Genomic DNA, 11092 nt, shown 5'->3' with positions numbered 1-11092 from the left:
CGCGGGGCCGTCGTCCCAGCCGGTTCTGGGACTGTCCATGCGGACGGTCCCAGCGTCGTTGGGTCGGCATAGATTATGCCGACCCAACCCCTTCCGCCTCTGTGCGGAAGGGGCCAATGTGTTTTCTAAATGTTTTCATATTAGAATTAGAAACTGAGCTTCCATTGCTTTATGGAAGAATTGATGTTTTAAACAAGATCTCCCCATATTCATTCTTGATTTACTATATTTTTGTCCTACTTTTCTTTCACAGAATTCAGGATAGGACATACAAGGACTTTTCCTACATGCATCATTACTATGTGAGGCCCTGAACTGTTTCAGGCTTTGTGTTATTATCCACACATGTTTGGGTGTCTCCAGCAGTAGGTTTGAATGTTCTGCAGTTATTTCATGCAGCAGAATTTTCTATGGTTTTCCCATAAAACAGAACATGACTGTTATACTGGCCGCCATTGATGTACTTAAAAAGCTTGGTGAATTCCTGCAGGATAAGTAGAACTCTTTTGTTTCCAAAGACAGAACAAATCACAATGCTTGTTCACAGACTTCAGCACCTCACCACCCCCTGCAGTGTCCACAGAATGATCCAAAGAAACATACAGAACACAATAAGCACAGTGTCCTGTCCTAAGAGACAGCCCAAAATCTGCACCAGCTGTCCTCCACCCAAGGTACCTGTGCAACACTTGACATGAGGAGCAGAGATGGAAGAAAATGTACCTGTGTAGAAACGGTCGAGTCAGTTTCTTTGCTTCTGTTTTGTTTTGCCTGGATGAGGTGCTGTCAAACCCTGGTTAGTTCTTGCCATGTCTCCTGTACAGGATGTGGCATCTGTGCCTTTAGATAGTTATGCCAACTGTTCTTCTGGTTACTTTCACTTTTTGCTGAATCACTGCTTTGCTTGCAGGTAAGCGTCAAAGAACAAGAAGATTCCCAAACAGAGAGATAAGGAAGATGGTCTGTCTGGGAACCTTGCAAGGCTTTGAGCAATGGAAGGGGATTGAATTGGTTAGCAACAGGCAGGAGAAGTGGAGCTGTATATCTTGGGAAATTTTGGTGCCTTCCTGTGTAACACACTAGAAACCTGTCTTTCAATAAATGGATTTCATTATCAACTGAGTCTGATTATTGGATGCACCAAGGACACGACAGGGGCTCATATGCCACTCAGGACAAATAATGCTTGCCTTCCACTGTTTCCTCTTTATGTACCCGATTGATAAGTTGTACACTGTGTACCTTTTGCAGCACTATACCTGTCAGACCCTAAATGAAAACAATAAACAAATAAAGGGATTGAAAAATGTTTTATTTAGCATTTTTAGCGTTCACAGGCACTGCATTGGGTATCAGTACTCCAGCTGAATCAGAGCAATGGAGCTTTTAAAACAGATGCTGTGTCCTGAATGGCAGCTGTATGGTAATTTTAAAACACACTTGCACTTAAGAATGCCAGGAGCTGTTGAAAACGGAGGTCAGTCACACCCTGGAGCCAGCCAGTCATTTTATCTGTGCAGGGTCTGCAAGAAGAATGTTCTTATATTACCATGTTGTTTACCAATTTCTCTGTCTAAACAAGGTTCCCTTATTACATGTTCAGACCATAGATTGTATTGCCAAATGAGAGCGCAGAAGACACAAACACTTAGAATTGAAAAACCCACATCCTATTATTATTGTCATAATAATTAATTACTTGCTGCCGGTAATTTTATGCTGCTTTAAAAGAAAACGCTTGTTTCAACTGAGGATTAAAATTCACTGCTGACTTTGGATGCCTCCCTTCCCCAACTGCCTCACCCAACTGCTGATTCATCATTTGATTGGCACGAGCCCTCAAGACTGTTGCTCGGAGCCTGATGAATATTTTCGTCATAAATGAAATGATGTTGCACTTAAAATACACACACACGCTGGAAAAAAATGCAAGGAGTTAAACCTGGGACAATCTGATTGGATGAGACAACTTTTTCAAAGGGTGTTTGGAGGAGATTTAAACGAAATGGCTGTGTGATCGTGGAGGAGCATTTCTCTAATATTCTGCTACAGTCAGAGGTGGTTGGTCCCAAATGGTTGCAGTCAGCTTTGCAGTGCACCCTGTCCCTGCCCAATAATTACTTATGCAACTGGTCAGGACTACAAACTCAAGTGTGGATCCTCCTCTGTGTTCTGAGTGTGTTGTCTAGAATGGAAGTGTCCGTCTTGTATGAATATAGTATTTCCACTAATCTTGTGAGTAGGTTGTTTCCGTGGGCAAGTATTTGTGGAGCTGAGTGACTGGAGGAGCCTCAGAACAGACTTTTTTAATGCTTCAGGGGAACACTCCCCTGCAGTACCCCCCCAATTTATTAGGTATACTGTTATTGTCATCACATTTGGTAGGGTTGCGTGATGGATGGACAGGGACAAAAAGAATAGTTTGGATTGATACTCTGCCTTTTTCTCCTGTGAGGTAGAACTTCCCTTCCCCACAACAGACACCTTGACCCCTTCCGCACATGCAGAACAATGCACTTTCAATGCACTTTGCAGTGTGAATTTTACTGTGCGGAATAGGAAAGCCCACATGCAAACAGTTGCGAAAGTGGATTCAAAGTGCATTATTCTGCATGTGCGGACGGGGCCCTTGTGAGGTAGGTGGAGCAGAGAGAATTCTCTGTGATTAGCCCAAGGTCACCCAGTAGCCTTTATGTGGAGAAGCAGGGAAACAAATCCAGTTCACCTGCTAAGAATATGCCTCTCACGTGGAGGAGTGGAGAATCAAACCAGGTTATCCAGATGAGAGTCCACCGCTTTCAACAACTACACCACACTACACCATGGGAACCTCATCATTGTCAGCCCCATGGCTTAACTTTCAGGGAAACCTGGACATGATGTTATGCAGATCTAACAACCACCAGAAATTCTATGGTTTTAGAATTTAGACTTCTGAGACTGGAGGGAGAGAAAGTAAAATCTGGGGAGTCCGGACAGTTCTCAAAAAAAATGTAATGTCACATTTGGTTCTGAGAGATTTGTGACTGAGGGCAATTGTTACCTGGATTTTAAAATGCTATTGAGAGTTTGACCAGTCTTGATTATTGTGCATGTGTTAAAATATTGTCTTGTATGGAGATCAAACAAACAAAAACATTGTTATTGTTCCTTGAAGACAGCAGTCAAAAGGTTTGGTTTGTAACATCAGAGAAATTGTTGTATTTATTTACTGTAACGAGTAGGTAGTTGAGTGGGAAGTCATGAACTTACAGTTCTGTTAACCATTCATCAATGCACATAATGCGCTTTTGTTTATTACTTAATATATTTACACATTTTATCCTGTGTTTTTCTCCAGTGGGAACCAAAAGCAGCATACATCATTCTTCTCGCCTCCATTTCATACTCATAACAACTCAGAGAGGTAGGCGTCCAATTGCTCTGGCACAGGGTTGGAGCCTGTAGCCATGGCAACCTCTAAGGTTCCCTTCTTTCCTGGCTGCTCCTTAAGAGGGTCTCAGATGGCCCTGGAGGATAGTGGTTTGCTTCCACCCAGCTCCCTCTCCCTCAGGCTTGCTTGCTTCCTCTCTCTTTCACAATGGAATACCAGCGACCAAGTGGGACCTGGCCCTTCCTTCCCCCAGAATGACAGCTCATATCCAGATACAGAGAGTTCCACAGGAGAAAATGGATACTTTGGAGGGTAAACTCTAGCATTGTACCCCACTTGAGTACCTGACCTCCCCAGGCTTACCCTCAAATATCCAGGAGTTTTGCTGTATGGATCTGGCAACTCTTCCCTTCAGGGTCACCAAGTCCCGCCCCCCAGGCTTCCGGTGAGGAAGAGCGGGGGTAGGGTTGGGTTGCCAGATCAAGTTAGCAAATTCCTGGAGATTTGGGAATGGAGCCAGGGGAGGACAGGGACTCAGTAGGGTTTTCCTCTTTTCCTACTTTTTTCAATTTTTCCAAGTATTGTTGTCTTTACCAGTGAGTCCCATTGCCATGGAGAGTAACCACATCATATGTCCGTCCCATGTGTTTTTCACATTCAAATTTTACCACAGTAGTATTAGATTAACCATATCATTATGGATTTAAGACACTTAAGGTGAAAATATTTGAAGTGGGATGGAGAATGTAGTAATGCACCGCTGACCCAGCAGCACCGTGGTCGAGCGCTGGAACACCTACGCTCCTACGGCCTTCTGGTCGCACCGCACCCCCACTCCTCATCCCCCTATGAGTCACGGGTCATGAACTGTCTGGCTCAGTCACCGGGCGCAGGGACAATGGTCTTGCCCCCAGGTGAGGATTAGGCTCAGACGCTTACGCTCCTCTCCGCACGTAGCCAGGTGAGATCATGCATCACATGATGATCTCCCGACCTCCCGCTCTCCCGGAACTCCCTCCGTTCCTCCCCTTCCTACACGCTGATAGAGTCCCACAATAAAAGGTGCCAGGAGTCAGCACGCGGGAGGCTCGCTAGAACCACGGACCTCAGCGCTCCCGCTGCTGTGATCTCCACCAGATGTTATCTCCAGCGTCTCGTCTCGTTCTTGCGCTGACCCATTAGATTACGACTTCAAGCTGGTGCCGAAACCCGGGAATCCCTCGAACCTCCACCCTGCTCACCGTCGCCTGGGAAGGGGCAGCGGTACCCGAGATCCAGCTGGATCGGCGCATCCAAGGACCACCGTTTGATGCTCGCCTGTCCTCTGGATCGAGCATCCAGAGACTTCAGCGTCCTACAGGACACTCTCTCGTCCGGCGGAACACCGGTGAAATTATGGGAGCTTGCAAAGAAGCAGGGCTTGCTATGACAAGCTGCGATTAGCGAACTGAAAGCGTTAGCGGGCTGGCAGGGTCTCCCGTAAAGGGGGGGGGGGAGCTGTAAATTGGTTGAGGAGATTGAAGCTCAATGTCCATGGTACCCAGAAGGGGGGACATTGAATCTTAAGGAACTATGGGAAAACATCGGTACTCTTAGCTGGAGCCTGTGGCGCGCCGATGTCACTGCTACTGGCGATGGAGACAATGTTATGTAAGCCATCAGCCTGCACCAGACCTGTAAACCGCTTGCTGGCAGAGCTAGCCCTCCTTTCGATCTTTCACCTTCAATTTCAACCCCGGAATTTTCTCTATCCGCTGGTGGGCGCCTGGCCCTCCTTCTGCCCCCCTTGCTCCTCCGCCCATTTCCAAATTCTCTCAGCGGCTCAGCCGCTATCCCCTTGCTCCGCCTTCATTTTCCGGAAGCCACGCGCACCTCCGTCAGCATGCGTAATGGCGCGGGTTTCGCTCATAGAAGCGTGTTAGGTACGATCTGCAAAAGAAAGAAACCCTGACGGAGAGAGCGATACCGATATTCTACGCGTTGTGCCCCGTCCATTTCCTGCAGATACCGAGGGGGAGGATGGCATTGTTCGACGGGTTGTAATTACCGCCCCCTAAGCTATCACCTCCTCCCTGAGCTCCGCCAAGCGATGCGGGACGTAGGACTCACTAGCCCCTTCATTGAGAGGGCATGCTAGAGAGGCAATCGCGAGGAATCGCACTTAATGGTTCCGGGCGACTGGGAGACCACCTTCCACATGCTCTAGAGCCCTGCACAGTTTGTGATCTGGGAGAGCGAGTTCCGCCAGCAATGCTTTAGCAGGGCAGCCGCCTCCGGCGGCGCCTACACCGCCGCACAACTGCGGCTTCGATGCCTTCAATGCCAACGTCGGGTTGTCACCGCCACAGAGGCCACCCTTACGGTGCGCCCAGCCTCTGGAGTGCGCTTACAAGGCGTTTGTCAAGGTCCCCAATTCTGCCCAGCCCACACAGAGCGCTACTCCATATGCGGCAAAAGCCCCAAGAGCCCTATGCCGAGTTTGTGAACGGGCTCCAGGAAGCGCTCAAAGAGGCAGGTAGATGGCGAAGAGGCCCAGCGAGCTCCTCATGCGCCTCGCTAAGGAGAGCGCCTGCACGGAGTGCCGCCAAGAGCAATCGCAGACCTGGGCAAAGACCCTGAACTGGCCGACATGCCCAAAGCTTGCCAGGACGGTGGATCTTCCGCCCACCAAGCTAGCCTCCTCGCCGCAGCACTCACCACCGCCAGGGGACAGCCTCAGGATGATTGCTTTAAACTGCGGCAGACCCGGACACTTCGAGAGGGGAATGGGGCAGCCCGATTGGAGGGCCTATAACCCCGATGGAGGAGGGTCCTCCCCCAAGAGGAGAAGGCAGCCCAAGGCCCGGTCCCCACGATGCCAGAGAGGCCTCCATTGGAGAAGCGACTGCCCGATGCGGAAACTCGCTTGGCGTCTCCCCAGCCCAGGACCAAGGAAGGAGGAGAATATTAGAGCAGACCCAGACACCCAAGGCCCACGCCCAAGCCGCCCCCCACTCGTGGCATCACAAGCTCCGCGTGCACCCAGCCCATCTCCCTTCCAAGTTCCCCCACGAGGTCCTTGTCGCCCCAACCCAGTGCAGTGACCCCATCCCTACCGGGACTATTGGGCTGGGTGCTGCCTAAGGCCTCCCTCCAGCTGAGCAGGGAGTGTTCCATCATTCCCGGAGTAATCGACTCCACGCGCCAGGGACCCATCCATCTCCAGATCTGGGCGAACATCCCGCGGGAGTTGCCCACCGGAACCAGCTGCGCACAGCTGATCCTCCTGCCCCATGCGGCTGCCCGCTGCCGACCCAATAAAGGCTGATGGCCCGGCAGCCAACATGGCGCAGCCAGCACCACCAGCGCAGCGGTGGAAACACCCATCGGAGGCTCCATGCCCGTACTCTGGAGCTGCGCTATGGGGGGGATGCATGTTTGGGAGCCTGGTAGACCTCGGCGCTGATGTGACTGTCATCCAGGGCAGCCGAGGTAGCCCTGACCAGTGTGCGACCCGAGGCTTTACCCAGCACATCTGGGGGGTGGGGGGGAAACAAACCCAGCGGGTGGGAGCATCCATGCGCTCACGGTCCACAGCCCAGGACTGGAGCGACAGCTCGCAGTGCAGCCCCATAGATGTGGACATCCATGTTAATCTCTGGGGAAGGGACCTCATGAGCCAGGTCCAAAGCGACCTTAGTCTGGGATGGATAAATCCATCACGCCAGATCACTAATCCCGATTGGCCTTGCCTCCGAATTGCCTTCGAGACTTCCATGGGAAACTACCCCCTTTTCTCTCCTTTCTTTTCCCTCTATCTTTCAACCAGCAGAGGCGGGAGGAGATGGTGGCTGACTGGCCCCTCCCTGGATTAAAATCTGGGCCGATCCTGTGCACCGCAGCACTGCCAGGACGGGCCCCAGTTTAAAAAGGAGGCTACCGCGCCAAATTCACGCGCCAAACCAGTTTGGAAGCCTCCAGTGGTCATGGTATTATAGCACCATCATCGCTTCTAAGACGCAGCAGAAACCGCCCCTTAAGGAGTGGTTTTGTTGAGCGGCATTTCCCCAAGATAATTCGATCCCACAAATTTTAGCACCATCCAGCCCCCCCTGCGTTGGCCACCAAGGTCCGCGGTAAATTTACATTTCCCTTACAAGGAAACCCCCCCCCTCTGCATGTGAGGTCCTCTGCCTTCCAACCGCCTGAATGCCTTGTTCCCCTGAAGCGCCCATCCCCCCAAAAAAGAGCTCCCTAAAGCCCCTTTCGTTGCACTACTGATTAAGCATGCATACCCACGTTCCCCCAGGGTCCGTACCCCCTACCCTCCCTGTCCTAATATGGTATTTTAAGAAAGAGGGATAGGCGGCCCCCAGCAGAATTGCATTAAAAGCAACCTTCAACTACACGCGGTCCTGCAAAATAGCCTCACACATTAAACTCTAGCTTCAGATAAAAAACTCGATCTTGATCTCCCGCCACCCAGCTCTAGGAGCCGGAGCCTGGGGCGGGACCCGGCCCCCTCCTATAACCTGGGGAAGGGGGTGTGTTTCAGTCCTTATTCCTACAGGCTCCTGTAGATTCCGATTTCGCCATGGCCGGGCCAGCCCATGGAGATAGGCGCCAGGGAAGAAACCAACCCCATCCCAGAGATGGAGACACATCTCTCTGAAGGATCCCGTAGCGGCCTCAGCGGGAACGCATGACGCCTTGGCCTTAGGCGGTCCAAAGACCCGGATGACCTGGGGAAGCGTCAAAGTAACCGCCAATAAAGCTCAAGAGCTGCTTTCATGTAAAACCGCGAGACACCCGAGAACCTCTGTGCCGCTCTCTTTGCGATCATCACCGCCAACTTCAGTGACCACACCATCCTTTGCCTGCTCTGCCTTGCCTCCTGCCTGATGGCAATCGGCCACACCCTGACGAGCTTTCACCAGACCAACATCTGGGAGACAGTTTGCTGCCGCTGCACCAGCGTCTCATCTTTCTGCCTGGGCCCAATTTACCCAGGAGTCGGGGAGCCTGCTAAGCTCCTGCCTGCTCCCCGGTTTGCAAAGCCCCTGGAGACTTCCTAAGCGGAGTCTGGCTCCAAGCCCCTTTATGAATGCTTCATCCATCAGAGTACTCTATGAGCGCTGACTGGGGTTGGTAAGTCCAAACCCTCCCGGCCGGTAGCTCTCTCCCTTGTCACCAAGACTGTAAGCTAATCGCGAGTCCAACACCTGCGCCCGCATCTCCGGTATGACGAGGCGAGGAACCGACCCGAACCCATTCACCGGTTCGACCAACTGGAACTACTGCACGCGCACAGAGGACATTCCCCCCGGGCACGGGAACATCTTGCTCCCGAAGGGTTGGTTCTGGACTTGCGGGGAGAGAACTTTCAGCTACATCCCTGCTCGGCTCTCTGCCGGGACTCTCTGTTGCCTTGGTCGCCTCACCAATGATCCTGCCTCCCAGGCTCCACCCCAGGAGCCCGAGCGCCGCCGCCGCCGCTCCACTCTGCCCCTCGACCCCTCTTGCCGGAGATGATGCGGTTTGCCCCTCTCCGAAGCCGAGGAGTTCGTCTCCCTACATAACTTCCCTAGTGGGAGTCCCAGTTCGCCTCTTACAATGCTTTAAGACTATTGGCCCGGCTGGCCTGTGCCCATGCGAAGTCCATCAATTCTACCTCCACCTTCTGGATGCCCTAGCCTCCGAGCAACAGGAACTTCGTCAAGCGACCCTAGATAATCGTGCCGCTATTGATTACTTGTTGTTATTATATCGCCAAGGTTGTGAGAATGTACATGTATGTGTTGTTTTAATCTCTCTGATATCTCCCGATTGATTCATATGAAAGCGCTTGAATTGCAAAAGGTTGTCTCCTGTCTAAAGTGTGATGGATGGCCCCATTGGTGGTCTGCGATCTGGCGCTGGCTGCCGGGAGGATGGTTAAGTGCTGCTCATTTACCTTTGCATTGGTTTGATTGTATGCCTCATCGCCGGATCTTGTTTGCGTTCAATGTGTATCTAATATTACCTGTAGCGTGTGCTTAAAGAAGCCCCTCGACTTTCCCCTGCCCATAGCCAAGTTCTAATGTTGCACCAAACAGCTCCGGTCAACTCGACCAAACAGCGGGAGGAGACAAAGCGTCCCCCTAAATTGCCCCTCAGCATTTAGGCCTCCCCTTCTAAAATGTAAAAAAGGAGGAGATGTAGTAATGCACCGCTGACCCAGCAGCACCCGTGGTCGAGCGCTGGAACACCCTCACATCTCTACGGCCTTCTGGTCGCATACCGCGCCCCCACTCCCTCATCCCCCTATGAGTCCCTTGGGTCGCTTGAACTGTCTGGCTCAGTCCTCACCGAGCGCCCAGGGGTTAATGGTCTTGCCCCCAGGTGGGGATTAGGCTCAGACGCCTACGCTCCTCTCCGCACGTAGCCAGGTGAGATCATGCATCACATGATGATCTCCCGACCTCCCGCTCTCCCGGAACTCCCTCCGTTCCTCCCTTCTACACGCCCCCGATAGAATCACAATAAAAGGTGCCAGGAACCAGCACGCGGGAGACTCGCTAGGAACACGGACCTCCGCGCTCCCGCTGCTGGCGATCTCCACCAGATGTTATCTCCGCGTCTCGTCTCGTTCTTGCGCTGACCACGTGGGTCGATTTCAGAGAAAGCAAATGCTTTAAAAAACAAGCCATATTTCAAAAAATCACTAGGATGAGTCTTGTATATCAGACCCTAATTACATCTGATGTGGTTTGGACAGAGGCTGCAGCATTTCAGGCTGTCAACACAGATTAGTAAATTGAGATATGGGTAAAACATTAGAGAGATAAAAGTCGTATTAACACAACCTAGAAAGTCATAATGTCAAATACCAAACATGTGATTGTCAACCTCCAGGCAGGACATGGAGTTCTGTCAGAATTACGACATCACCAGACTTAAAAAATCAGTTTCTCTGAATCAAACAGCAGCTTTGGAGTGTTTGGAATCTAATCTCCATTGAGCTTTCTTCCCTTGCCAAACTCTGTCCTCCCCCAAATCGTGAGCAATTTTTGTAAATCTCTGTGGTGCTATCCTAAACAGGTCTACTCAAGGGGGTTTACTCCAAGGAAATTATTTTTAAGATTGCTGTTTTTTATTTGTTCCTTATTAGGAATTTATTATTTCAAAAAATGTTGAACACCTTAAAAAGTTTAATCATATATTTGAAATGGCATACAGAATGGGAATAGAATGGGAAAATAGAATAGAATGGGAAAATATTCATCCTTTCATAATGCTAAGGAATAGGGCCAGGTAGAATGCAAGCCAATTGCTTGATACTTTAAGGCAAAAACAGCCTCCAGCATTACTGAACGAACTAACCTTTCTGCAAGAACTAATTATAAAATTATTCTGGATAGCTGTGCCATTCTCACAAAATTGACCATTTTAATCATTTTATGACATTTGATAGGGTTATTAACATTAACAGCTTTTGACCTTGGCACTGTCTCAATTTGGAATAACATTCAAACATTTAGAATTGCTGTGGCCATTGATCCTTGTGTAACCTTTCACATATCCTTTTCCATTTAGGATATGTTCTAACCATTTAGGAACCATCCATCCAGTGAGGAAGTACACAGGATATCTACTACTGTAACCTCCTCTGAGATTTCATATCACAAAGGATTCTCAAGAATTTGACAATTGTCTTTGGGCTGTGCCATGGGTGACATATTCTTTCAAAAAACCCTGTCA

General features: G+C 50.3%; 1 protein-coding gene across 1 annotated transcript in view; it reads right to left on the bottom strand.

Annotated features, from left to right (window-relative positions):
• Nucleotides 1-1355: 1355 nt before the first annotated feature.
• The window catches only part of CDYL2 (chromodomain Y like 2), a 91114-nt gene continuing 81377 nt past the window's right edge, over nucleotides 1356-11092 (bottom strand). Inside the window, exon 7 of the mRNA XM_048515925.1 lies at nucleotides 1356-1523. Coding sequence (XP_048371882.1) covers nucleotides 1509-1523 — 15 coding nt within the window. The 3' untranslated portion in view covers nucleotides 1356-1508. The remainder of the gene's footprint in view (nucleotides 1524-11092) is intronic.

Source organism: Sphaerodactylus townsendi, linkage group LG14, assembly GCF_021028975.2.
Source record: "Sphaerodactylus townsendi isolate TG3544 linkage group LG14, MPM_Stown_v2.3, whole genome shotgun sequence".
Taxonomy (NCBI): domain Eukaryota; kingdom Metazoa; phylum Chordata; class Lepidosauria; order Squamata; family Sphaerodactylidae; genus Sphaerodactylus; species Sphaerodactylus townsendi.
Note: the sequence above shows the minus strand (reverse complement) of the source record. Positions and strands in the feature narration are given on the sequence as shown.